Source organism: Mesocricetus auratus, unplaced genomic scaffold (genome assembly GCF_017639785.1).
Source record: "Mesocricetus auratus isolate SY011 unplaced genomic scaffold, BCM_Maur_2.0 Super-Scaffold_100014, whole genome shotgun sequence".
Taxonomy (NCBI): domain Eukaryota; kingdom Metazoa; phylum Chordata; class Mammalia; order Rodentia; family Cricetidae; genus Mesocricetus; species Mesocricetus auratus.
The window spans coordinates 63,316,807-63,342,196 of record NW_024429197.1 but is presented as its reverse complement, the minus strand read 5'-3'; the positions used below and the strand labels follow the sequence as shown (position 1 = coordinate 63,342,196).

At 38.2% G+C, this 25,390-nt stretch overlaps 1 protein-coding gene across 6 annotated transcripts in view; it reads left to right on the top strand.

Moving 5' to 3' along the window:
* LOC101844032 (lysine-specific demethylase 4C) overlaps nucleotides 1–25,390 on the top strand; it is a 164,967-nt gene that overhangs the window by 18,548 nt on the left and 121,029 nt on the right. For 5 of the 6 annotated variants that reach the window (XR_005881384.1, XM_040757297.1, XM_040757295.1 and 2 more), the window contains exons 4-5: nucleotides 16,771–16,885; nucleotides 24,214–24,407. Coding sequence is in view for 5 of the 6 variants with exons in the window: in XM_040757297.1 (XP_040613231.1) it covers nucleotides 16,771–16,885; nucleotides 24,214–24,407 (309 nt within the window). In the remaining variant the exon portion in view is untranslated. The remainder of the gene's footprint in view (nucleotides 1–16,770; nucleotides 16,886–24,213; nucleotides 24,408–25,390) is intronic. The other variant, XM_040757298.1, reaches the window with a different exon arrangement.

Below are 25,390 nucleotides of genomic sequence, written 5' to 3'. Positions count from 1 at the left end.
TTGCCTAGCATGCATGAGGCTGAGTTTCATCATCAGTACTCATAAACCTTGTGTGGTGACATGCACCTGATTCTAAATGTGGAGGCAGAAGGATCATGTATGTAAATTAAAGTGTCTGAAAACTTCCATCAAGCTGACTGTGCCCAAACTCCTGCTTTTCTCCCCTTCTGTGAAATCTCAGAGTAAAGCTCAGCCTTAGAACAACAATAAAATCCCCCATTGTGACAAAAACCAAGCCAAACCAATCACAAATGTAACTGTCTGAATTCCTTGCAGGGTTGTGAATGGAAACAAATCTTTGGATGAATTTAGCTGATAAGTCATAAAAGTAAATTGTGTGTGTGCATATTTGACATAGTAGGCAGATGATGAGGAATCATTCCTTTTACATTTCTAGTATAGAACTTTCTAATACTCCATAGGAATTGTAAATTTTAAATTTAATTTTGAAGTTTTAAAAAGTACTAGTAGACCCTCATTCTTAGAGATCTTATTGAGATTCTAAAACATTCATTATAGGTTGAGTACCTTATTCAAACTATTGAAGGAATCTTATTAACATGCGTGTGTATGTGTAGGTGAGTCTGTCTTTGAGTGACCATGCATGTGTCATATAGCTTCTATGTGGTGGTCTTAGGACAACTTGGTGAGTTGATTCCAGGAATGGAACTCAGAGGCTTCTGAGGCAACAGCCTTTATTCACTGAGACATCTTCCTAGGTATAGAATTTTATTATTATTGTTGTTGTTGTTATTCCCCAGTGGGACCTGCATTGGGGAATGAGAGAACCAACTACCACAAATTTTCCTCTGACTTCTATATGGTGCACAGACATAATAAATGAAATCAATAAAAAATCATATTTTTGATAAGCATCATATCTATACCATGGAAAAGGTACACTGTACTTTGTGGCTTTTGTGATGTTTAAGCAGGGAGGGAGAAATTTCATTTTGTAGGTGCTATTGAGATAGGTTTTGAAGGAGGTTCAAAAGTTTCAACCAGATACATACAGAAGTAATAGATCCTAGCCAGATGTGAGAAATATTATTGTGCTGACACACACATTTAGTTTGAGAACTAGGAAGGCAAAGGTAGGTCAATCTGTGTGAGTTCAAAGCCAGCCTGGTCTTCATAGTCAGTGCCAGGCGATACAGGGCTATAAATTGATCTTAAAAAACAAAAACAAAAAAAAGTAATACACCATTAAAATACAGAAATATGTATCACCCAGATAAAATCATTGGAATGCATGGTAATTCAGAGTACTGATAAGAGGATTGGAGATGCAGTTCAGTGACTGAATGCTTGCCCAACATACTCAAATCTCTGAATTTGATCTCCAGCCCTTGTGTATTTATGTGTGGTAATGGGAAGTGGGAGAGTTTGGGGAGAGACTACAACTGATAAGAAGTGATCTTTGAAGTTCTTTGTTCTGTTCTCACAGAGAGTCTGTGGCCATTACTACGACTAGTCCATCTGATTATTCTGGCATGTTGTCCATCTTTCACTTAAAAAGTACATTTTTATTTTGTTTGTATGTAAAGATCACACATGCTGTGACAGTTCATGTGTTGGTCATTGAACAACTTATCAGTTCTCTCCATCAACTGTTTGTGTTCTGGGGATTGAACTCATATAGTCAGGTTTGGTGGCACGTGGTGCCTTTACCTATTTATTATTATTAAGGAACATAAATTCACTAGGGATTAATTTTATTGCTATCTCTGTTTATCTCGCTGAGGTGGCTTTATGATAGATCGATTCTTTTCCCCTGAAAGTTACTATGCAGGTGACATTGGCTTGTTTGTCTAGCCACTGTTATCAGTGCAACCTGAGATATGACAGGTATTCTTACTGTATAAATTGAATGGATGAATAGTGTTGTGATGCTACTTGAAGTTGTACAAATTATTAGATAAGTAATAAACATTTATTTAATAGCAATATGTATTTCTTGGCGTTATGTAATTTAAAGATTTTTAGACATGGTTCTCTTTTTAGTTATAAAATTTAATCATTAGGAATTGTTTGAGTGATTTCTAGATCAAATTTTATTTCTTTCAAGGTCTACCTACCCAAGGTTTTTTTTTTTTTTTTTTTTTTGGTTTTTTGAGACAGTGTTTCTCTGGCTTTGGAGGCTGTCCTGGAACAACTCTTGTAGACCAGGTTGGTCTTGAACTCACAGAGGTCTACCTGTTTCAGCCTCCTGAGTGCTGGGATTAAAGGCATGAGCCATCACCACCCAGTTTTTACTTTAGGTTTTAGCCTCTTGTATAAAGAATATCATGTAAGATGCTATACTGCTTCGGTTTTGTCAATTTAATACAAGCTAGAATCACCCAGGAAAAGGGAACATCCTCTGATCTGAAAATGCCTCCATCAGATTGTATGTAAACAAGTCTGGGGACATTTTCTTGATTAATGATTGATGCGGGAGGGTTCAGCCCACTGTGGACTGGTGGTCCTGGATTATATAAGAAAGTGGGTTGAGCAAGCCATTGAGGAACAAATCAGTAGTCATGTTCCTCCATGCTCTTCACTTTAGCCCTGCCTTCGGGTTCTTGTTCTGCTTGAATTTGCCTTGGCTTCTCTCAGTGATAGACTAGATTGGGACATGTGAGCCAAATAAACCCTTTGTTCCCAAATTGTCAGAAGTTTTGGGATTTCACTTACATTTATTTATATTTATTTTTTTACTCTTCCTGTTTGTATCTCTTTCTTTTTCCTATTTGTATTTCTTTAATCCCATCTCTTGTCTTATAGCTCTAACTAGTGCTGGCACTATATTGCGAAGAGGGTAGGGGAGTAGATGGCCCTGATACTTTTCTGATTTTTATGGGGTTGCTTTGAGTTTTTCTCTATTTAGGCTGATGTTGGTTGTGGGTTTATTGTATATAATCTTTGTTTTGTTGAAATGTTTTCTCGCCAGTCTTATTCTTTCTAGTACTTTTATCGTGAAGATATGCTTGATTTTCTTGAAGCCATTTCTGTATATAATGAAATGGTTATGTGATTTTTGTTTATTTATGTCGATTTATGTGATTTATTATATTTATTGACTTATGTATATTAAAACCATCCCTGGCCGGGCGTTGGTGGCGCACGCCTTTAATCCCAGCACTCGGGAGGCAGAGGCAGGTGGATCTCTGTGAGTTCGAGGCCAGCCTGGTCTACCGAGGGAGTTCCAGGACAGCCTCCAAAACAATACAGAGAAACCCTGTCTTGAAAAAAACCAAAAAAAAAAAAAAATCCCTGTAATTTTATTGCAGGACTTTTGCATCTATTTTTATCAGCTTATACTTTTCTTTTGTCTTTACCTGACTTTGGTATTAGAGTAATACTGGTTTCCTAGGAGGAAGGAGTTTGGAATTTTAAAAAGAATTTAAGAAATATTGATTCTAGACCTTCTTTGTAAGCCTGAGCTTTTTCTGTTAGAAGTCTTTTTAATTAATGTTCTCATCATCTTATTTGTCATGTGTCTTTTTAGATTGTTGATTTCTTGTTTTGACTTTGGTTTGGATGATCTAGAAATTCATCTATTTCTTGTAGATTTTCTAAATTAATGGAGTATAGTTTTTAAAAAATATTCCCTTATAGTACTCTGAATTTCCTCGGTGTCATGTTTCCTTGTTTATTTCTGATTCTGCTAATTTGGGTTCTTTCTTTTGCTGAGTTGGACCATGGATCTGTTAATCATTTATTTTCTCAAAAAGAGCTGTCAGATTGACTCATTAATTCATTGTATTATTTTCTGTTTTTTCATGAATTTCTGCTCTGATTTTTATTATTCCTACTCATATACTATATTTGAATTTGATTGGTTCTCATTTTTCTAGATTCTTGAGTAGTATCATTATTTCTTTGTGTGTATGTGTGTGTGCTTGCTCTTATGACTCCTCTTGTTGGAATGATTTTACTGCTTCTCAGACATTGTTTTTATGTAGTTCCAGAAATTTTTTTATTACTCTTTTTCATGTGACTCAGTAATCATTCATTAACAAATTGTTTAAATTTTCATAATTGTGTGTATTTATTAGAGATTACTTTGCTATCAGTATTAAGTTTGATTGCATTATGATCAGATAGGATACAAGGAGTTATTTCAATTTTTATGAAATTATGAGATTTTTTTTTGGTCTCAGAATGTGGTCTATTTCAGAGAAGCTTCCATGGGCCTCTGAGTAGAGTATATGTTCTCTGGTGATTGGCAGGAATACTCTGTAAAGACCTGTTAGGTCCATTACTGTATGATGTCATTTAATTCTGATCTGCTTATTTTTTGTTCATTATTTTTCTCTGTTGGAGAAGGTGGGATGTCAATATCCCCTTTTATTATGGAGTTAGAATTAATTTTGTTTTTAATTCTAGTATTATGTTTTCTTTTTATGAAATTTGGTACATTAGACTTTGGTGAATAAATTCTTCGGATTGTTTCTTCTTGGTTGTTTCCTTGATTAAAATAAAATGTCCCTAGTTTTATTTTCACGTTTATTTTGTTTACTATTAGGGTAGGGCATTTGTTTGCTTCTTGGTCTTTTTTGCTTGGAATACATTTTTCTGGCCTTCTACTTTAAGGAATTGCCTATCTTTGAAGCTAAAATTAATTTCTTGTAGATAATAGAAAGATGGATTTTTTTCATACTATATATTTGTGATTTTCCTTAATTTGGGGAAATATTTTCTTTGATCTTGTTGAAGATCTGTTATTTCTTCATATTGGCATTTTTTCTAATACTTAATCCATTCTGCTTATAAGGCTTTCATCTGAATTCCCAGTCGTGTCACTGTGTTTTGCAATTCTGTCTTCATTTATTTGTTTGTATTGAGCTCTTCTCAAAATTTTAATTTTTTTCAAATTCCCAAGCATCTTAATTTTGTACAGTTGTATGTTTGCTTCTTGAACTTTGTTCGCATATTAATTGCTATATTCATTAAGTTTGAGCTGTCTGTGTCTTTAAAGTTGCTTGATGAAGTTAAAGTTCTGTGTCCTGGGGTTCATGTAGGGAATACTTACTGGAGAACATATCTGTAGGACTGATGCGTTTGTGGGGAAGATATAATGCCTTGGCTTTACATATTGAGATTTTATGATATGACCTGACTGAGCATGTGAACTTCTTTTATTGGTTGTATGTCTGATGTGAGGTTCTGACTGCCTCATATTAGGCCTATGTACAAGCTCTGTGGCCGAGGCAAGGCCTGAGGGATGAGGGTGGCATAGACTGATGAGGTTTCATGCACTCACCAGGCTGGATCCTTGTGTAGATGTGTGATCTGGTGTATGCCTGTAGTCAGGTATGGCCTGGCTAGGGTCTGGTGGAACTCACTAGACTAGACTTGTTGACAAGGTACACAGATGTGGGTCCATTGCTGAGCCTGGGGGTTGGGAAAAGCATTGGCAGGACTGAGTAGACTAATTTTGGGGGCTGCAGAGGCTACAGATAAGCTATGGTTCACCAGAGTGGATCTGAGAATAGGGTTGGGGAACAGGACAAGGGCTGTGGTTCCAGTTGGTTTGGGCATAGGCAATTGGAGTGGTCCAGGAGGATAGGGAGAGCATCAGTAGTTTTCCTGGGTCTGCCATGGTGACTACAAGGTCCCTGGTAGCAAATGGGGCTGAGATCAGTCTAGTCCAAAGATATCATCTCTATTTTAAAGACTAATGATCAAGCTCCACAGAAATTCAGCTTTCTGCCCAGGGTTATTTAGCTTTTCCATGGCAAACTTTGATGCCTGTGGTGGCTCTTAACCTGTAAGTACAATTGTAGGGTTGCCAAGGCAGGAGGTGCCTGGTTATGAGCCTGCCTTCTAAGAGCTGTGCTACAGTGAGTACAAGTTTCTGAGAAGGTCACTTTTGAGTCCCTTTTGACTACATTGACATTTGTAACAGCTGTGATGGACTCTGCACCAGTATTCAGTAGAATCCGGTACAGTTTACTGAAGTGCTCACTTCCAGCTTCAGTATGCATTTGAAATTCTTAGATTTGGGACACTTTCACTTTAGTTAACAAGACCAAACTTAATGCTTTTTATTTTAGCATTTAAGCTTAAAGAATTTCTCAGTTAGCTATACAGTGATAATTTCTGTAAGTGTACATATTGCTTTTTCGGAGGACCTAAGTTTAGTTTTCTGCATCCATGCTGGAAGGTTCATAACCATCTCTAACTCTAGCTTCAGGGAATCTAATAGCTTCTTCTAGACTCCAAGAGCACCTGTACATGGCATACATTCACAGATACTGATAAAAAAATTTTAAAAACTCTTAAATAAACCGAAAAAGTATAGTGAGAGCTGAGCTGGTGAGATGGCTCAATGGTTACAGTCACAAGCCTTGATGACCTCAGTTTGGCTCCATGTGGTTGAAAGAGAGAAGATTCCCAAAGTTGTACTCATGTCCACCCATCCAAAATAAAATAAAGTGAGAGAACAATAACAACAGAAAAACTCAACAACATCACCGCACTATGTAGTGCAGAGTTCCGAAGGGTTCAGTTTCACATTTCTCTAGAAGTTGTCATGAGCAGCCACTCTTACCAGTGGTCTGTGCTTGGGCTCTAGGTAATGCCTACCTTTTGTTAGCATCTGATATGGACTTACAATTTTTTTAAAAATATTCTTGGCCTCCCATCCTACCATGTCCCCCACCGAACCCCCCCAACTCACCTCCCACCCTTCCCCAAGGATAGTGAGGCCCTCCACAGGGGACCATCAAAGTACTTCACATCATTTGGAGGAGGGCCTAGGCCCTCTTTCGTGTATCTGGGCTGCAATAGTATCCCTCCATAGTTAATGGGCTCCCAAAGTCCATCTGTGCACTAGAGATAACCACCTGCCCACTGTTAGAGATCCTGTAGACTGCCTAGGCCTCCTCACTGGCACCTACATTCAGAGGACTTGGTTCGGTCCTATGCTGGTTCCCCAGCTTTACGACTGGGTCTCTTCCTCTCACTAGGTCAGATCAATTATTTCTGCGGGTTTCTCCAACACAGTCTTGGCTCTTTTGCTTATCTCTCCTCCCTCTCCACAACTGGATTCCAGAAGTATGGTGTGGTTGGTGTCTGCTTCTGCTTCGATCAGCTACTGGATCCAGGCTCTAGGAATGGCAACCAAGGTAGTCATCAATCTCATTATAGGGGAAGGACATCAAAGGTAGCCTCTCCACCACTGCCTAGATTCTTAGTTGGGGTCATCCCTGTGGATCCCCACACATTTCCCAAGTGCCAGACCTTTCTCCAAACCTATACTGACTCCCTCTATCAAGGCATCTCCTTTCTTGCCCTTCTCTATTCCTTCCGTCTCAGTCCTCCCGATCTCTCCTGTTCCCATCCCCCTCCCCTTCTGCCACCCCCCCCCCCTCCCAGTTTGCTCAGGGGTTCTAGACCTCCCTGTCTTTGGGGCAATCATGCGTTTTCCTAGTTTCTCTGGCGGTGTGGATTGTGGGCTGATAGTTCTTTGCTCCATGTCTAGAATCCATATATGAGTGAGTACATACCCTGTCTTTTTGTGACTGGGTTACTTCACTCAAGATATTTTCTTCCAATTCCATTCATTTTCCTGTGAATTTTAAGATTTCAATTTTTTTCTGCTGAGTTATTACTTTGTGTAAATGTACCACATGTTCTCCATCCATTCTTGAGTTAAGGGGCATCTAGGTTGCTTCCAGGTTCTGGCTATTACAAACAATGTTGCTATTAACAACATAGTTGAACATGTGTTCTTGTTGTATGAATGTGCATTCTTTGGGTATATGCCCAAGAGTGGAATTGCTGCATCTTGAGGTAGACTGATTCTCATTTTCCTGAGAAACCACCATACTGATTTTCAAAGTCGTCTTACAAGTTGGCACTCCCCCCAGCAATGGAGGAATGTTCCGCTTTCTCCACATCCTCTCCAGCATTGGTGTTTTTGATTTTAGTCATTCTGGCCAGTGTAAGGTGGTATCTTAGAGTTGTTTTGATTTGCATTTCCTTTATGACTAAGGATGTTGAACACTTTCTTAAGTGTCTTTCAGCCATTATAGATTCATCTATTGAGAATTCTCTATTTAGTTCTGTACCCCACATTTTAATTGGAAGGTTTGGTGTTTTGGTGGTAACTTCTTGAGTTTATTGTATATTTTGGAGATCAGCCCTCTGTCAGATGTGGGGTTGGTGAATATCTTCCCATTCTGTGGGCTGTCTTGTGTGTGTGTGTGTGTGTGTGTGTGTGTGTGTGTGTGTGTGTGTGTGTGTGTGTGTGTGTGTGTGTCCCCTTTGCCTTACTGAGGTTTCTCAGTTTCAGGAGGTCCCATTTATTTAATCTATTTGGACTTAAGTTTTGTGCATGGCGATAGATACGGATCTATCAGCAGTCTTCTACATGTCAGCATCCAATTATGACAGCACCATTTGTTTGCTGAAGATGCTTTCTTTTTTTCCATTGTATAATTTTAGCTTCTTTGCCAAAAATCAGGTGTTTGTAAGTGCGTGGGTTAACATCAGGGTTTTCAATTCTATTCCATCAGTTCACCTGTCTGTTTTTGTGCCAATACCAAGCTGTTTTCAGGACAATAGCTCTATAATGGAGCTTGAAGTCAGGGATGGTGATGACTCTGGATGTTGCCTTGCTAAACTGGGTTGTTTTGGCTATCCTGTGTCTTTTGTTTTTCCATATAAAGCTGAGAATTGTTCTTTCAAGGTTGTGAAGAATTGTGCTGGGATTTTGATAGGGATTACATTGAACCTGTAGATTGCTTTTGTCAAGATTGCCATTTTTACTGCATTGATCCTACCTATTCAAGAGCATGGGACATCTTTCCATTTTCTGGTATCTTTCATTTCTTTCTTTAAAGACTCAAAGTTCTTTCACTTGTTTGGCTAGCATTACCCCAAGGCATTTTATGTTGTTTGTGGCTATTGTATATAGTAGGGCTACTGATTTTTTTTTTTTTTTTTTTTAGTTAATCTTGTATCCTGCCACTTTGCTGAAGGTGTTTATTAGCTGTAGGAGTTCCCTGGTAGAGTTTTTCAGGTCACTTATGTAAACTATCATTTGCAATTATTGAAAGTTTGACTTCTTCTTTTCCAATTTTATCCCCATGATCTCCTTTTGTTTTCTTATTGCTCTAGCTTGAACTTCAAGTACAATATTGAAGAGATATGGAGAGAGCAGACAGCCTTGTCTTGTTCCTAATTTTAGAGGAATTGCATTGAATTTCTCTCCATTTAGTTTGATGTTGGCTGTTAGTTTACTGTATATAGCTTTTATTATGTTTAGGTATGTTCCTGTTATCCCAGATCTCTCCAAGACCTTTATCATGAAGGGATTTTAGATTTTTGTCAATGGCTTTTTTAGCATCTAGTGGCATGATTATGTGTTTTTTGCTTCTGTTTGTATGGTGGATTACATTGATGGATTTTTGTATGTTGAATCAACCGTGCATGCATGGGATGAAGCCTGCTTGATCATGGTGGATGATTTTTCTGATGTGTTCTTGGATGCGATGTGCCAGTATTTTATTGAGTATTTTTGCATCAATGTTCATGAGGGATATTGGTCTGAAGTTCTCTTTCTTAGTTGTGTCTTTGTGTGGCTTGGGGATCAAGGTTATTGAAGCCTCGTAAAAAGAGTTTGGCAATGACCCTTCTGCTTCTATTGCATGGAATACTTTGAGGAGAATTTGTATTAGCTGTTTTTTGAATTTCTGGTAGAATTCTGTACTGAGGCCAATTGGCTCTGGGCTTTTTTGGTTGGGAGAGTTTTGATGACTGCTTCTATTTCATTAGAGGTTATAGGTCTATTTAAATTGCTTATCTTTTCTTGATTTAATTTTGGTAAGTGATATCTATCCAGAAGATTGTCCATTTCCTTTATATTTCCATATTTTGAGGAGTACAGGTTTTCAAGTATGACCTGATGATTCTCTGGATTTCCTCAGTATCCATTGTTGTGTCCTCCTTTTCATTTCTGATTTTGTTAATTTCCGTGTTCACACTCTGCGGTTTGGTAAGTTTGGATAAAAATTTGTCTTATTATGTTGATTTTCTCAAAGAACCAACTCTTTGTTACATTGAATCTTTGTATTGTTTTCCTAGTTTCTACTTTATTGATTTCAGCCCTCAATTTGATTATTTCCTGGCATCTACTCCTCTAGAGTGAGTTTGTTTCCTTTTGTTCTAGAGCTTTCAATTTTGCTGTTAATTCTCTAGTGTTACTATTCTCCAATTTCTTCATGTGGGCACTTAGTGCTATGAAATTTCCTCTTAGTAATGCTTTCAAAGTGTCCCATAAGTTTGGGTATGTTGTGTCTTCATTCTCATTGAATTCTAGGAAATCTTGAATTTCTTTTTATTTCTTCCTTGACCCAGGAATGGTGCAATTGTGCATTGTTCAGTTTCCATGAGTTTGTAGGGTTTCTGCAATTTGTGTTGTTGTTGAGTTCTAACTTTAACACATGGTGGTCTGATAAGATATGGAGTTCTTTCTGTTGAGGTTTACTGTGTTGTCAAGTGTGTGGTTGATTTTTGAGAAGGTTCCATGTGGCGCTGAGAAGAAGGGATATTCTTTTTTGTTTGGATGGAATATTCTACAGATACCTGTTAAACCCAATTGGGTCATAACTTCTATTGTTTCCTGCGTTTCTTTGTAAGTTTCTGTCTGGTGGTCCTGTCCAGTGATGAGAGTGGGATGTTGAAGTCTCCCACGATAAGTGTGTGAGGTTTTATATGTGATTTGAGTTTTAGTAATTTTTTTAAGCGAATGTGTATGCCTTTGTATTTGGAGCATAGATGGTGAGACTTGAGACTTAATTTTGATGAATTTTTCCTGTGATGAGTATGAAATGACCTCCTTCATCTCTTTTGATTGATTCCAGTTTGAAGTCTAATTTGTTAGATATTATGTTTGCTACCCCTGCTTGTTTCTTCGGTACATTTGACTGAAAAATCTTTTCCCAACTCTGAGGTAACATCTGTCTTTGAAGCTGAGGTATGTTTCTTGTATGCAGCAGAAGGATATATTCTGTCTTCGAATCCGTTTCGTTAGCCTGTCTTTTTGGGGGCAAGTTAAGACCATTAATATTGAGGGATATTGATGACCATTGATTATTCATTCTTGTTTGTTTTGGATTTGTTGTTGTTAGAATTGTGTGTGGATTTCCACCCCTTTTTTCTTTTGTCTGTTGGTAAAGTGGGATTATCTATTGTCTCTCTTTTTCTGATCATAGTTAACTTCCTTGGGTTAGAGTTTTCCTTCCAGAACTTTCTGTAGGGTTGGATTAGTGTCTATGTATTGTTTAAATCTGGTATTGTCTTGGAATATCCTGTTTTCTCCATCTATAGTGATTGAAAGCTTTGCTGGATATAGTAGTCTGGCCTGTCATCTGTGATTTCCTAGTGTTGGTAGAATATCTATCCAGGACCTTCTGGCTTTCAGAGTTTCCATGGAGAAGTCTGGAGTAATTCTAATAGATTTGCCTTTATGTGTTACTTGATCTTTTTCCTTTGATGCTCTTAATATTCTTTTCTTTATTTAGTATGTTTGGGGTTTTGGTTATTATGTGGTGAGTGGACTTTTTTTTTTTGGTGTTCTGTAAGGCTCTTGTATTTTTTTAAAAAGGTTTTATTTATTATGTATAAAACACTGCCTCCATGTATGCCTGCAGGCCAGAAGAGGGCACCAGATCTCATTACAGATGGTTGTGAGCCACCATGTGGTTGCTGGGAATTGCAGGACCTGTGGAAGAACAGCCAGTGTTCTGAACTTCTTAGCCATTTTTCCAGCCCAGCTTCTTGTATTTTCATTGGCATGTCTTTCTATAGGTTGGGAAAGTTTTCTTGTATGATTTTGTTGAATATGTTTTCTGTACCCTTGAGCTGTATTCACCTTCTTCTATACCTATTATTCTTAGGTTTGGCATTTTCTTGTTGTACTATATTTCCTGGATATTTTGTGTTAGGGATTTTTTTGGAGGTTTTCATTGGTTGATGACTATATTTCCTCTAGTGAATCTTCAGCACCTGAGATTCTCTGGTCCATCTCTTGTGTTCTATTGATTACACTCACATACAATTCCTGATCGTTTATTTAGCTTTTCTGTTTCCAGATCCCTTCATTGTGTGTTTTCCTATTTCAGTGTTCAAGCCTTGAACTGTTTGAATTGTTCCTTCACTTGTTTGGTTGTTTGTTCTTGGCTTTCTTTACATTCTTTAAGAGATTTGTTTATTTCTTGAATTTTCTGGTTTGTCTTTTCCTCCATTTCTAGTAATTTTTTTTTGTATTTCTTTAAGAGCTTTTCTCCTTTCTTTTTTAATGGTCTCTTTCATTTTCATAATATAATTTTTTTGTTGTTTTTTTGAGGCAGGGTTTCTCTGTATTGGTTTGAAGGCTGTCCTAGAACTCGCTCTGTAGACCAGGCTGGCCGCCAACTCACAGAGATCTGCCTCCCAAGTGCTGGGATTAAAGGCGTGTGCCACCAATGCCCGTCCGTAATATAATTTTTAAGGTCCTTCTCTTTTGATTCATCTGTGTTGGGATTTTCAAGTCTTGCTGCTGTGAGTCTCTACATGTGTCATATTGGTCTTTCTGTTGTTGAGTGTGTTCTTATACTGTCATCTTACCATCCTTTCTTCGAGTGGGCATAGGTGGGGTCTCTCCCTCTCCTCTAGTCTCCCGGTGGCTTGGGGGGCAACATTCAAGTGGAAGTCAGAGGGTGGAGGGCCAAGTCTGTGGTGTGGCCAGACCCTGGGTGGTCTGTCCTGCAGGGGCAGGTTCAGTACAAGTCCAGCAGATCCAGCAAGCTCCTATTCTGGGATGACAGGAGAACCCACACTTACCTCAAGCAGAGGGCAGAGGACTGAGGGTGAGGTCCAAGGCTGAGGTGTTGCCAGACTCTGAGTGGTTCCTCGTCAAGTAGAGTGCGGAGAGCTACAATTTTTTAAAAATTATTTTTTCATTTTTTTGAGACAGGGTTTCTCTGTGTAGCCCTAGCTATCCTGGAACTAGTTTTTGTAGACTAGGCTGGCCTTGAACTCACAGAAATCTATCTACCTGCCTCTGCTTCCCGAGTGCTGAGATGTGCCACCAGTGCCCAGCATGATTTTTTTTTTAACTTTATGTGTGTACTTCATGTCTGCAGAGGCCAGAAGAGGCTTCTGCTTCACTGTAACTGCAGTTACAGACAGTTAAGAGCTGACATGGGTGCTGGAAATAAAACCTGGGTTCCCTGGAAGAGCAGAAAGTACTTTTGGTTGGTGAGTCATGTTGTCAGCCCCAGCATTCATTTCTGGCTGGCTTGTTTAGTCTGTTTAGTTTGTCCCTGAAATCCCTGATACACCTGGAACCCACTAATAGAATTTGTCAAATGATGTAAAGCTCATGGTCCTTTTATTCTGACTTTACTTTGACTACAGAGTAAGATTGCTTTCATGGAAAGTCAGAAATTTGTCCCAGGTTTCAGATAAAGTAATGAAAATAAATTTCTTAGCTAGGCGGTGGTGGCGTACGCCTTTAATCTCAGCACTCGGGACGCAGAGGCAGGTGCATCTCTTCGTTTGAGGCCAGCCTAGTCTACAAAGCTGCACAGTGAAGCCCTGTCTCGAAAGAGCAATAAATAAAAAAATAAATTTCTTAGCCTGTGTAGATAGATAACCAGTTTGCTGCCAGTGTTGTGAATATAGATATTCATTGTTCTTTAAGTAATTAAAAACATACACTATAGGATTTCTGCCTTTGCTAGACCTTCTTTCTTTCCTTTTAGTTTTGCTGTTTTCTGAATTCATTTCCTTGCTTATTCCTTCATTAAAAAAAAAAAAAAAAACAGGCCGGGTGGTGGTGGCGCACGCCTTTAATCCCAGCACTCGGGAGGCAGAAGCAGCCGGATCTCTGTGAGTTCGAGGCTGGGCTGGACCGACAGCCTGCAAAACAATACAGAGAAACCCTGTCTCGTAAAACCAAAAAAAAAAAAAAAAAAAAAAAGCAAAAACAAAAAAACAGGTATCTTTATTAGTTACTTGTCTTATTGCTGTGACAAAATGCCCTGACAGGAGTTCAATGAAGGAAGAGTTCATTTGGTTTAAAGTTCCAGAGAATGCAGTCTGCCATCCCTGGGATTGTTAAGCAGCAAGAGCAGTAAGCAATGATCATCTATCTTGAGAGTGCAGAGGGCCCTGTAGGTGAAGGCTGGTGCAAGCACTTTCTCCCTTTTGCTCTGTCCAGGACCCAAGTCGGAATGAAACTTTCCACATTTAGGGTAGGTCTTCCCCACCTCAGGTATTGTAGGTAATTTCTTAGAGACGTGCCTAGAGATTTATCTTTTCAGTGATTCTATATCCTGTCAAGTTGAGTTACACAGTATCTTTTGTGACAATATTATTGCTTAAAATCTAAAACTAACAAAAGTAATTATTCTATGAGAAACTTTTTTTTTTTTTTGAAATAGGGGTTTCTCTGTGTAACCCTGGCTGTCCTGGAACTTGCTCAGTAGACCAGGTCTGACCTCAAATTCAGAGGATTGCCTGCTCTGTCTCCCAAGCTCTGGAAATAAATAAAGGCGTGCACCACCACCACCCAGAAAGATAAGTTACAGTCCTTTGTGAGCTGCCATATGAGAGCTGGGAATCAGACTCCAGTCCTTTGGAAAAACAACTAGTGCTTTTAATGGCAGACACATCTATTCACAATCAAGATTTATTGTTTTAATTTTAATTGTGTGTGTGTCTGTGTGCACATGAATGCCTGTAACCAGGATGCCAGAATTGTAGGATTCCCTCGAGCTATTGTTACAGGCAGTTGCAACTGGCCACTTCTGAGTACTGGGAGTCAAACTTTGATCATCTGCAATAGTGCTCTTAACCACGGAACTCTTTCTCAGCCCTTTCACCCTACAGATGGAATTTTTTCAGTTCAGGCAGACCTGGAATTTTCTTTGGAACCAAACTGGCCTTGAACTCTTGATCCTAATTCCTCTGCCTCTTTAGTGCTGAAATTATAGGCATGTACCATTATTATGCTCAAGAAGATAATTGTTAATTTTAGTAGCTTGATATATATATTTTCTCTCTTTTTTTTCCTTTTCCTTTTTTTGTATCCCCAAGATCTCTGTCAAGCCCAGGTTGGCCTTGAATTCTTTGTGTAGCTGAGGTACCTTTTTTTTTTTATGATTTTCATTTCATCTTCCAAGTGCTAAGATCGTAAGCATGTGCTACCATACCGTGTTTAGGCAATTCTGGGGATTTGGTTAACTCCAGGGCATCCTGTCTAGTAGATAATTTTCCATGCAAGTTAGGTGTACATTCCTAACTCTAGACCTCTGTTTTTAATTTTTAATAAAAAATCAATGGGATTTCAACATACACAATAGTTTCTATACTGATATATTCAGTGTAGAAATATTTTAATGTTATTAAATAGAAAGACGATCTACCTTATTTTATGTTCTTTTTAAAAAAATATATATTTATGTATTACATATATAGTATTCCGTCTGCATGTATCCCTGCACGCCAGAAGAGGGCACCAGATCTCATTACAGATGGTTGTGAGCCATCATTTGGTTTTTGGGATTTGAACTGAGGACCTCTGGAAGGTGAGCTAGTGTTCTTAACCACTGAGCCATTTCTCCAGCCCTTATTTTATGTTGTAATCATTAATTGCTGGCTAGTCAATCATGGTAGTTAATATTCATTGCAAAAATGACAGGATCTAAGATCACTTAAGACAGGCCTCTGGGCATGCCTGTGAGGGTTTATTTGTGTTAGACTAATAGAGATGGAACGACCTACCTTAACTGGATAGTGCATTGCATGGGCTGGGATCCAGAAAAGGAGAGCTGAGCTGAGCTGAGCTGAGCATTAGTTTTTCTTTGATTCCTGAGTGAAAATGCATGTGGATCAGATATCTCAAGCTTCATTGATAAAGTGATACCTTTCTTCTTTTAGTTTATTTTGTCAGAGTATTTTATCACAGCTTTAGGAAAGTAACTCATTCTGTGTTTCTAGTTATACTACAATATATCTCCTTACTCTGCATTTCAGTGCTAGTAAAATGAATTTCTAAATTTCAGAACAATTTTATGTGTGTGTGTATGTATGCATGCATGCATACTGTTTTTTTTTTTATAACACTGGTGTTCTATATGCTGTGTGAGAGTGTCGGATTCCCTGGAATTGGAATTAGAGACAGTTGTGAGCTGCCATGTGAATTATGGGAATTGAACCAGGGCCTCTGAAAGAGCAGTGAGTGCTCTTAACTGTTGAGTCATTTCTCCAACCCCCAATTTTACATATGCTTTTGACTTGCTATGTGTTGAGAAATTATAATGTGCTAGTTTAGTCTTCCACTCCAACATAAGTGTCTTCATTTCCCCCCCCCCCATATCATTATTGTATTAGGCAGTACCAATTCAATAACTGCAGAGTATCTTATTTTAGTTTTATTGTCTTGGAGTTTTATGCAGGTTTTTTTCTCAGTTATTCCATATGTTCTATTTCTTTTTATATATAATTTTGTACAATGTTCTTGTATAATTATTTTAGAAATACTCTGAAAGATAAAATAATGACTTATAATTTACTGCCTTTATTATTTTTATGAAAGTGCTTGTCTTACTGGTAAAGAATAAACAGTTCTGTAGAGTTTTTTTTAAGTATAAATGCTTTTATGTATAACTTAATAAATTTGACACTGAGAGTGTACAGTATTTTTATTTAGAAAGTAAATTAGATTAGATGGGTGGAAAATCCTTAAAATTGCCTTACTGGTCTGTGGTTTTTACTTTTTAATTTTTATAGATACTGTACTCCAAGATACTTGGATTATGAAGACTTGGAACGCAAATACTGGAAAAACTTAACTTTTGTGGCACCTATTTATGGAGCAGATATTAATGGGAGCATATATGATGAGGTATATTTATATTTATGTTGTGGTTTTATTTTATTGCATTGGTGTTTGTCTGCATGTATGTCTGTGTGAGGTGTTGGATCTTAGAGTTCCAGAAAATTCCTAGCTGCCATGGGGGTGCTGGGAATTGAACCCAGGTCCTCTAGAAGAGCAGCTAGTGCTCTTAACTTCTGGGCCATCTTTCCAGCCCTGTGTTGTGGTTTTTAAAAGATTGGTGATACTTTTATTATTTTTAGATAGCCAGAAAGTACTGAATTGTACTTATTTTATTCATTATATTTTATTTATTAGGTTTTGGGAATCTGTATTTTTTCAAGTATGAGAGAAAACACCAGTAGGCTTCTTTTATATTCTCTCTGCCTCTTTTCCTTCCCTACTGCTCTCTTTTTCTGTTTATTTTAAATTTTATTTTTATTACCTTAAAGTATGTGAATGTGTGTCTGTGGGTGAAGATACACATATTTCTGCAGATGCTTGTGGAGGCTAGAGGCATTGGCCCTCTTGGACTTGAAGTAACAAGTGATTGTGAACTCTGTGATATGGGTATTGGGAGCCAAATTCAGGTCTTCTGCAAAATCAGCATTCACTATTAACCGCTGAGTCATTTTCTAGATTGCCCCCACCCCTCTTTTCTGTATTAGGAGCTAGAGTCTTGTATAGTTCAGGCTAGTTTAAAACTTGCCATTTAGCTGAGGGTGGCCTTGTATGTCTAATTCATTTGCCTCTACTTCCAATTCCCATGCTACAACTGTGACAGAGGACAACTAGTGGGAGTTAGTTCTCTTCTGCCATTTTGGTTCTGGGGGTCAAATTCTGGTCCACTGGCTTGGTGGCAAGTGTGTTTATTGGCTGTACTATTGCTCCAGTATGTGATTTCTTTTACTTTTTAGAAAATATTGTGAGTCTAGCTTGCTGCCGTTCCTAGTCTAGGAGATCCCAGAGAACATTTTTTTTCTTTTTCCAATGCCTTTTTAAAATGCCTTTTACATGTGGATAAGTCCATGTTTTCCTAGGTTTGGGAAAATAGTTTTCTTTCATTACCTTCAAAAGATTTTCCTTTTCTTTGGAATAAGTTCTTAGTTTCATGCCTGTGATTCATTCACTTTTGTCCCTTTTCCTTTCTTCCACTTCAAATTTCTGAGGACTGGACGTAGGACTTGATACATGCTAGAGCCAGTTGATTTGCTTTTCAAGATGTCTCAAAAAGGTTCCCTGTTCTGTTCATGGGTTTTGAAAATGTATTATTTTCTTTCAGTGTACCAACTCTTAAACTCTTAAAAAGTTTTCTTTGACTTTAATGAATTTTTTATTTGCACCATCATTTCATTTGGTGTTGTCTTTATTGAATTCCATTCTCATATCCTGTATTGACTTCCTTGTCTTGTCTGGTGCTTGTTCCTTTGTATTAGTTAAGAGTTTATTCATATGATTCTTCATTTATATAAACATACTTATCATTTTTTGACTTGTTTGTTTAGAACTTTGTCTGCTCTTTTATCACAGGACAGATTTTAGAGGAGTCATACTGTATCCCTGTTTTGTGTTGTGTTTTGTATTGGGACTTGCATACCAGGAATTAGTTTAAGTCCTCACCCCTCTACCCTGTCCCACACCTTACAATATTTGTAACATGGCAATTAGGTTGTAGTAACTTTTTGATATTGTTTTCTTCTGTTCAACTTGAATTCAGGCCATAGTAGTCTATTCCTAGCCCTTCTCATTATTCCTGAGTAGATTCACTGTGAAATGGAGTCATATTCAAGTATACAAAGTCATCCCTTAAGCACTAATCACTTCGTGGACTAAAGGGACATTGGTAGTTCTGTGTGTACTAATATATTTATTATTGTGAGTATGATAGAAATAAAAACAAGTCAAAGAAAAAAGTACTAGTAGAACTAACGATTAGTTTTGGGATGATAGGAACAAAAGGGAGGAGGAGAAAATTAATAGAAGAGATTGTAACATGTCACAGGATGAGAGGTGTTTGAATAACAACAGACTGGAGAGAAATAAAGATATGCTATCTGATAGTGCGGGACCGTCCCAGGGGCTGTGGGACAGCTGCCCTGCCAACCAGTGTGTTGGGAGAATAAAAAGCAAAATGAAATAACAAGGAGAGAAAAAAAGAGTGTAAAACAAAACGAGAGAGAGAGAGAAGGAGAGAGAGAGAGTGAGAGAGAGTGAGAGAGTGAGAGAGAGAGAGAGAGAGAGAGAGAGAGAGAGAGAGAGAGAGAGACAGGGGAAAGGATTAATATAGAGCAAGAACAGGACAAGGCTGAGGTGGCTTGGGATAGATGTGGGGTAAATCCAGAGGGCTAGAGAGCCTGGAGGCCATGCTTAGCAACTGGCTAGCCTGACTGGTTTTTGGCCTTAGTGTACTTGTCCTTTTCTTTGGTGCTGGGAGGTCTTTTGTGATGGGTTGTGCTCTTCTTCCTGTTGGCTCTAACTTTGGCTGTTCAGATTACTGATGCTGTTCTGATATGTGGGTGGTTTGAGTGTTCATTCTTCATAGGTGGAGCTTTAGATACGGTCACATCTCTGAACTCTTTCTGGACGTCCCATTGTAAATGCTCTCACCACCCCTATGCAGCCTTTGGCAGTGTCCTGCAAGATGTTTGGCATCTGTGTGAGTGTCTCATTTGTATCCTTTGGTTTTGACCAGATTACTAAGATAGGTCTTTTCATTGAACCCATAGTCTTGCTTATTCAATTCAGCTGGCTGGTCATCCGGCTTTAGCGATCCACTTGTCTTCACTCTCCCAGTGTTGGGATTATAGGTGTGCCATTGTAGTTGTTTGAAAGACAATGGCCCCAAAGGGAGTGGCACTCTTAGGAGGTGTGGCCTTGTTGGAGTAGGTGTGACCTTTTTGGAGGAAGTGTATCACTGTGGGAGTGGGCTTTCAACTCTCTTTTGCTTAAGCTACATCCATTGTCACAGTTTACTTCCTGTTGCCTATGGATCAAGATGTAGGACTCTCAGTTCCTTCTCCAGCACCATGTCTGCCAGCATGCCACTATGTCCCACGTGATGATAATGGCCTAAATTTCTGAAACTATGTCACCCCATAAAATGTTTTCCTTTATAAGAGTTGCGGTGATTATGGTGTCTCTTCACAGCCATAGATACCGTAACTAAGACAGCCATGTTGGACTTTTTATGTAGGTGTTGAGTGTGAAACTCAGTTCTGTGTACTTCATGGTCAGCACTTTGCTGACAGCCATCTTTCCTCCCCTTGCTCTTGTGTTCTCTTCCGTTGGTCTTGAAGGAGACCGTGTGGTCTGTAGTTTGAATCCCTGGCTTTAGGCTCTTGCTATCTATCACTATGGTCTTAACTAAAGACGTTGATAGGTGTGTATTTGAAGTCTACCTCTCTAGGTGTGAGCACATTCCATATTATATATTTATTTTTCAAAATAGTTCTTTAGTTGACACAGTGAGTTAGCATGTACTGTTTATTAAGTTTTTTTTAAAGACCTAAAAGTACATGTTTTTCAGGGAGGTTTAAGTAAATATTTTCTATTTTTTATGTTTTCATATATTTTTAATGCACTTTGATCATATTTACATTCTGATTATTGCTTATTTTTAGCATAAGGACTTCCTGTGTAGTTCAAGTTGTCAATGAACTCTACATACCAGGTTGGACTTGACTTTTGTGGTGCTTTCTTTGCTTCTGAGTACATGGATTATAAAAACATGTGGCGTACCATGCTCTGCCTGATTACTCTTTAGAGGGACATTTTATAAATACAGTGGGCACACTAACGTAACTTTGAGCCAGGTGGTGGTGGCACACTTTTTTTTTTTTTTAAGACAGGGTTTCTTTGTGTAGCACTGGCAGTCCTAGAACTCACTCTGTAGACCAGGAGACCAGGCTGGCCTTGAACTCACAGGGATCTGCCTGCCTTTGCCACCTGAGTGCTGGGATTAAAGGCGTGTGCCACTACTGCCCAGGCTATAGTTTTCTTTCTTCAACCTTTACTGTCTGTCTGCTTACCTTTTCTGTACTTTTGCTCTCTGCTTCCCATTGTGCTGTCCTAGCTGAGCCCTCGGACTTCTCAGAGAGGCCTTCCATCATACTGCATGAGTCTCCTGGAAATGCAGGACTGTCTATACCAATCACAGGTGCAGAATGTGCTACCTCTCTGGTCTTGGTGGAAAAGACTGAGGGGGAGGGATCATCTAGAATCATCAAGGTTTATTGTCTCAGAAATCTTTTACAGACAGCTTGAAACAGTTTTGGTTTGGACAGTCTTTTTATAAGCCAGAGTTATGCTTTAGTAATAAGAAATTGTGGTTTCCAGGACACAGATATAGTTGCTTCAGTGGAGTGTACAAAGTGTGAGTACTCCATGAGATCTTTGGGCTGGCAGCAAGGGTACCTAGGACAAGTTCAACAGCAGTCAAATGTAGTTAAATTGCCCTGACCCACAACATCTTAACACATTAAAAGGAAAAAGAAACATAAAAGGGGGTACTTAGAGCTCAGTATATTGGAGTACACCTGCAATCCTAGCACTTAGGAGGTAAACACAGGAAGAGATCAGGGGTTTTTAAGCTATATAGTAAGTTTGTGGTCAGGCTGGGCTATGTGAGACCTGATCTTGGAAGGAAGGAAGGAAGGAAGGAAGGAAGGAAGGAAGGAAGGAAGGAAGGAAGGAAGGAAGGAAGGAAGGAAGGAAGGAAAACTGGAGTGTTTGCAGTTTAAATAATAATGGTTATTATTCAACAGGAATTGGGCTGTTAAATAATAACAGTATTTAGCTGTTTTAACTTATGCTCTAATTCCTTAAGAAGAGGTGAATTCCTCTAGTTCTCTCAAAAGGAGGGAAAAATCTGTGATTTAGATTGTTTTTTTTTTTTTTTAAAGAACTACATGGCCTTTGCACATGTAGATGTAAAAAATAAAGCTAGTGCCACATTGCCTTTAAGAGGTAGGCAGATGTCTTTGATTTCTGTGCTAGCCTTTTCTATATAGAGAGTTCTAGGACTGCTAGGGCTACATAGAGATAGCCTGTGTCTAAAATTACAAGACCAAACCAAATAAACAAGAATCATAGTGACAAACCGGGTGGTGGTGGCACACACCTTTAATCTCTGTGAGTTGGACACCAGCCTGCTCTACAGGGGAATGTAGGTGGTCTGGGGGTCGGGCTCAGGGTAGCAGGCTGCAGCAGGACTAAGAATATGTTTGGAGAGACCAGAATAAAGAACATGATGGAGATCTAATTCTCCTACATGAGTGTCAGCCTTGTCTGGCAGCTGTGGGTCCCTGGTAGAGGTTCAGTGAGTTGTTGAAGTCAAAAAGAAATGAAGATGTGCTAAAAGGAAAGGCTGCATGGGGCTGTCAAAAAGAAAGAAATGGGGAAGGGGGAGATCTTGGGCATGCAGAAGAGGCTGAGTTATTAGGAGATAGATTTGGACTGACAAGTAATGTTCCTCTGGGTGCACTGCAGCAGAATGGAGATCTTTAGGTGTTTTTTTACATAGGAATTTCAGTGAAGTGGCTTGTTTATTTGCATGATCTTTCAGTTTAAAAATGGTTTGTATATTATGATGCTTATTTATAAATTCATATTAATTCTGTAAAGATTTTCAAATAGTGTATGGACTTAAGAGATGGAATCACTGTAAATGAGAAAATAATCTACATAACTTTATTGTACTTTTATGAGGTTCCTTAAGTTTAAATCTTGCATTTTTTGGTGAGGGTGAGGGGGGATTTCGAGACAGGGTTTCTCTCTGGCTTTTGAGGCTGTCCTGGAACTAGCTTTTGTAGACTAGGATGGTCTCGAACTCACAGAGATCCATGTGCCTCTGCCTCTGGAGTGCTGGGATTAAAGGCATGTGCCACCATTGCCTGGCTAAATCTTGCATTTTTAAAAAAGAATTTGACCAGTTTTCAAACAACAATGTTCCTAGCACTGGGCTTCAGTAGTAGATGGGACAGTTATTTCATGAACTAAAATGATTGGTTTCTTCTTTTTTTACTGCCTCGTCAATATTTTTCCTTACCCCAAAGTGTTAGGAAATAGAATTAGTTTATTAATTAAATAATTATTTAAAGATTACAATAAAAACAGAACAATCCCAAAGTTTTTCAGGTAAAGGGGAAATGATAGAAGTGGTCATTTGTGCGGCCACTGTAAAGCCTATTAGAGAGAGCTCTTTCAGTTCACATAGAAGATTTAATGCTCCCCTGTTAAAGCACGATGTGGAGGTTGAAATGGATTTAACAGCTTTATAGATGCCCTATGAATCTGTATGGATGTGCCCAGTTTGGATATTAGAATTTAACTATGAGGAAAGTATATGGGGAAGACAGTAAAGTTTGCTAAAACATTCTAAACAACTGTGAATAATAGTAAATTAGTTCTTGATTGGTAAATTCTCTTAAAATCAGAATGTTTTCCTATTTTTAGTATTTTTTTTGTTTTTTGTTTTTTTTTATTTTTTGGAGACAAGGTCTTAATGTAGCCTAGGCTGGCCTTAAACTGGCTATGAAGCTGAGCTGAAATCTTTATCCTCCTGGCAAAACTATAGGTATTTACTACCATTCTAGAATTTTTAACAAAACAAGCAAACAATAATACAACAAAGCCCCTTTTACTTTTATACCAGTAATTATAACCATTTTTTCCCCCCATACCACCACCTGCCTGGGGTTAAAACAAAACTATTCCAGCAGTTTTATCAGAATTTAGATGAGTTATTTACAGCTGAAATTATGTATTTAAATAACAGTAAATGCTGTTATTATTTATTGGACTATTCTGAGTACAGGTTCTATGCTTTGGAAAAGTGTGAATTTTTTCAGTAGTATGATATTTGCAGGACATGGTGGATCACAAACTACAGTGAAATGGACATGACTGGGGGAGATATCTTTTGCTATTGGTTTCTTAAGATTATGTTTCATGGTGAATAGGCCCTCACAGCTAATGTGCAAATTAGAAACCATAAAAACTTCAGCTCCCAAAATAAATACATGCCTCAGGTTATCTGTTTTAAATTGAAGGTGATTATTATTCTTTCCTTAGGTAGCACCAAGTGGGAAGTGAGTCCTTACCTTTATTTTTCATTGAGAATCATAGTTATTGGATGTAATTTTAACTTTGACAATAATATAGAAACATAATATGTTGATAGTAATTTGGAATAGTTTTAATGATTGTATACCTCCATTTCTGAATAAGTGTTATATTTTCCATTTTTAAGTAATAAAGCAATAGTGTAGTAACTGACAAATGGCTATTTGATTAATAAATGCTAATTTTCATTTACTAACATTGATTTTGCTCTCTTTCTCCCTGTTCTTATTAACTAGGGTGTCGATGAATGGAATATAGCTCGCCTAAATACAGTCTTGGATGTGGTTGAAGAAGAGTGTGGTATTTCTATTGAGGGTGTAAATACCCCTTATCTCTATTTCGGAATGTGGAAAACAACATTTGCCTGGCACACCGAGGACATGGATCTCTACAGTATTAATTATCTCCACTTTGGGGAGCCCAAGTCTTGGCAAGTCACTTGTTTAATATTCACATTCTTTAGAGTTGTGAATCATTGAGTGTTGTACAGTTGTACATTATTGAAGAATTAATTCTTTGATAGAGTGTAAGGAAGTTTTGGATTATAGTAATATAATCATTCTTGTCTTCTCAGGTTGTTGAGTAGAATCTTTAAGCCCAGTGATTTCCTGTGGACATTTTGTATGCTGTGGATTAATATATCTTCATCTCAAATAATTTGTGGAACATCTTACTTCTTTGAGTATTTGTTAGAGATTACGTGTGAGATGCATTAGAAATTTGACTTCTTGGATGTAGAGATTTAAGAATCTTGATCTGTTGGTTCAGTTTCCTCTGAGTGACGAGTCTCATTTGCTGTGTGTGCGTCTGTCTGTTTGTCTGTCCGTCCGTCCGTCCATCCGTTCCAGGACAGGGAGAGTAAATCAGGTTTCTGTTAGCATGCCCTAGGAAATATTATTGGTAAGAATGGCAACATACTTAACTTGATATATTGTGTATATATTTATTAAGATGGGGTTTCATTTCTTACCACAGGGTGGTCTTGAACTCATAGTAATCCTCCTCTTTTAGCTGGCTGAGTGCTGAGATTACAAGTGTGAGCTGCCAAACTGGTTTGATATGTGGTTTTGCTATATAGCCCTGGCTGGCCTGAACTCACTGTATAAATTACATAAGCAATAGACTTCCAGTGATCATTTTTGCTTCTGCCTTTTCATATGTTGGAATTAGAAGCATGACATATAATCTTCAGCCATATGGATCATTTTTAAAACAATTCACATTATTTATTTATTTGTGTATGTGTGTGTCTTTGTAAGTGTGTATGCATGTGCATATGTATACACAGACACTGATCCCTGTGTGTGCAGAGGTCAGAAAAGGGCATCAGGTATTTCCTTCCATCACTCTCAACCTGTTCTTCTGAGGCATGGTCTCTTCTTGAACCCAGATTTGCTTCCTGGCTAGGCTAGA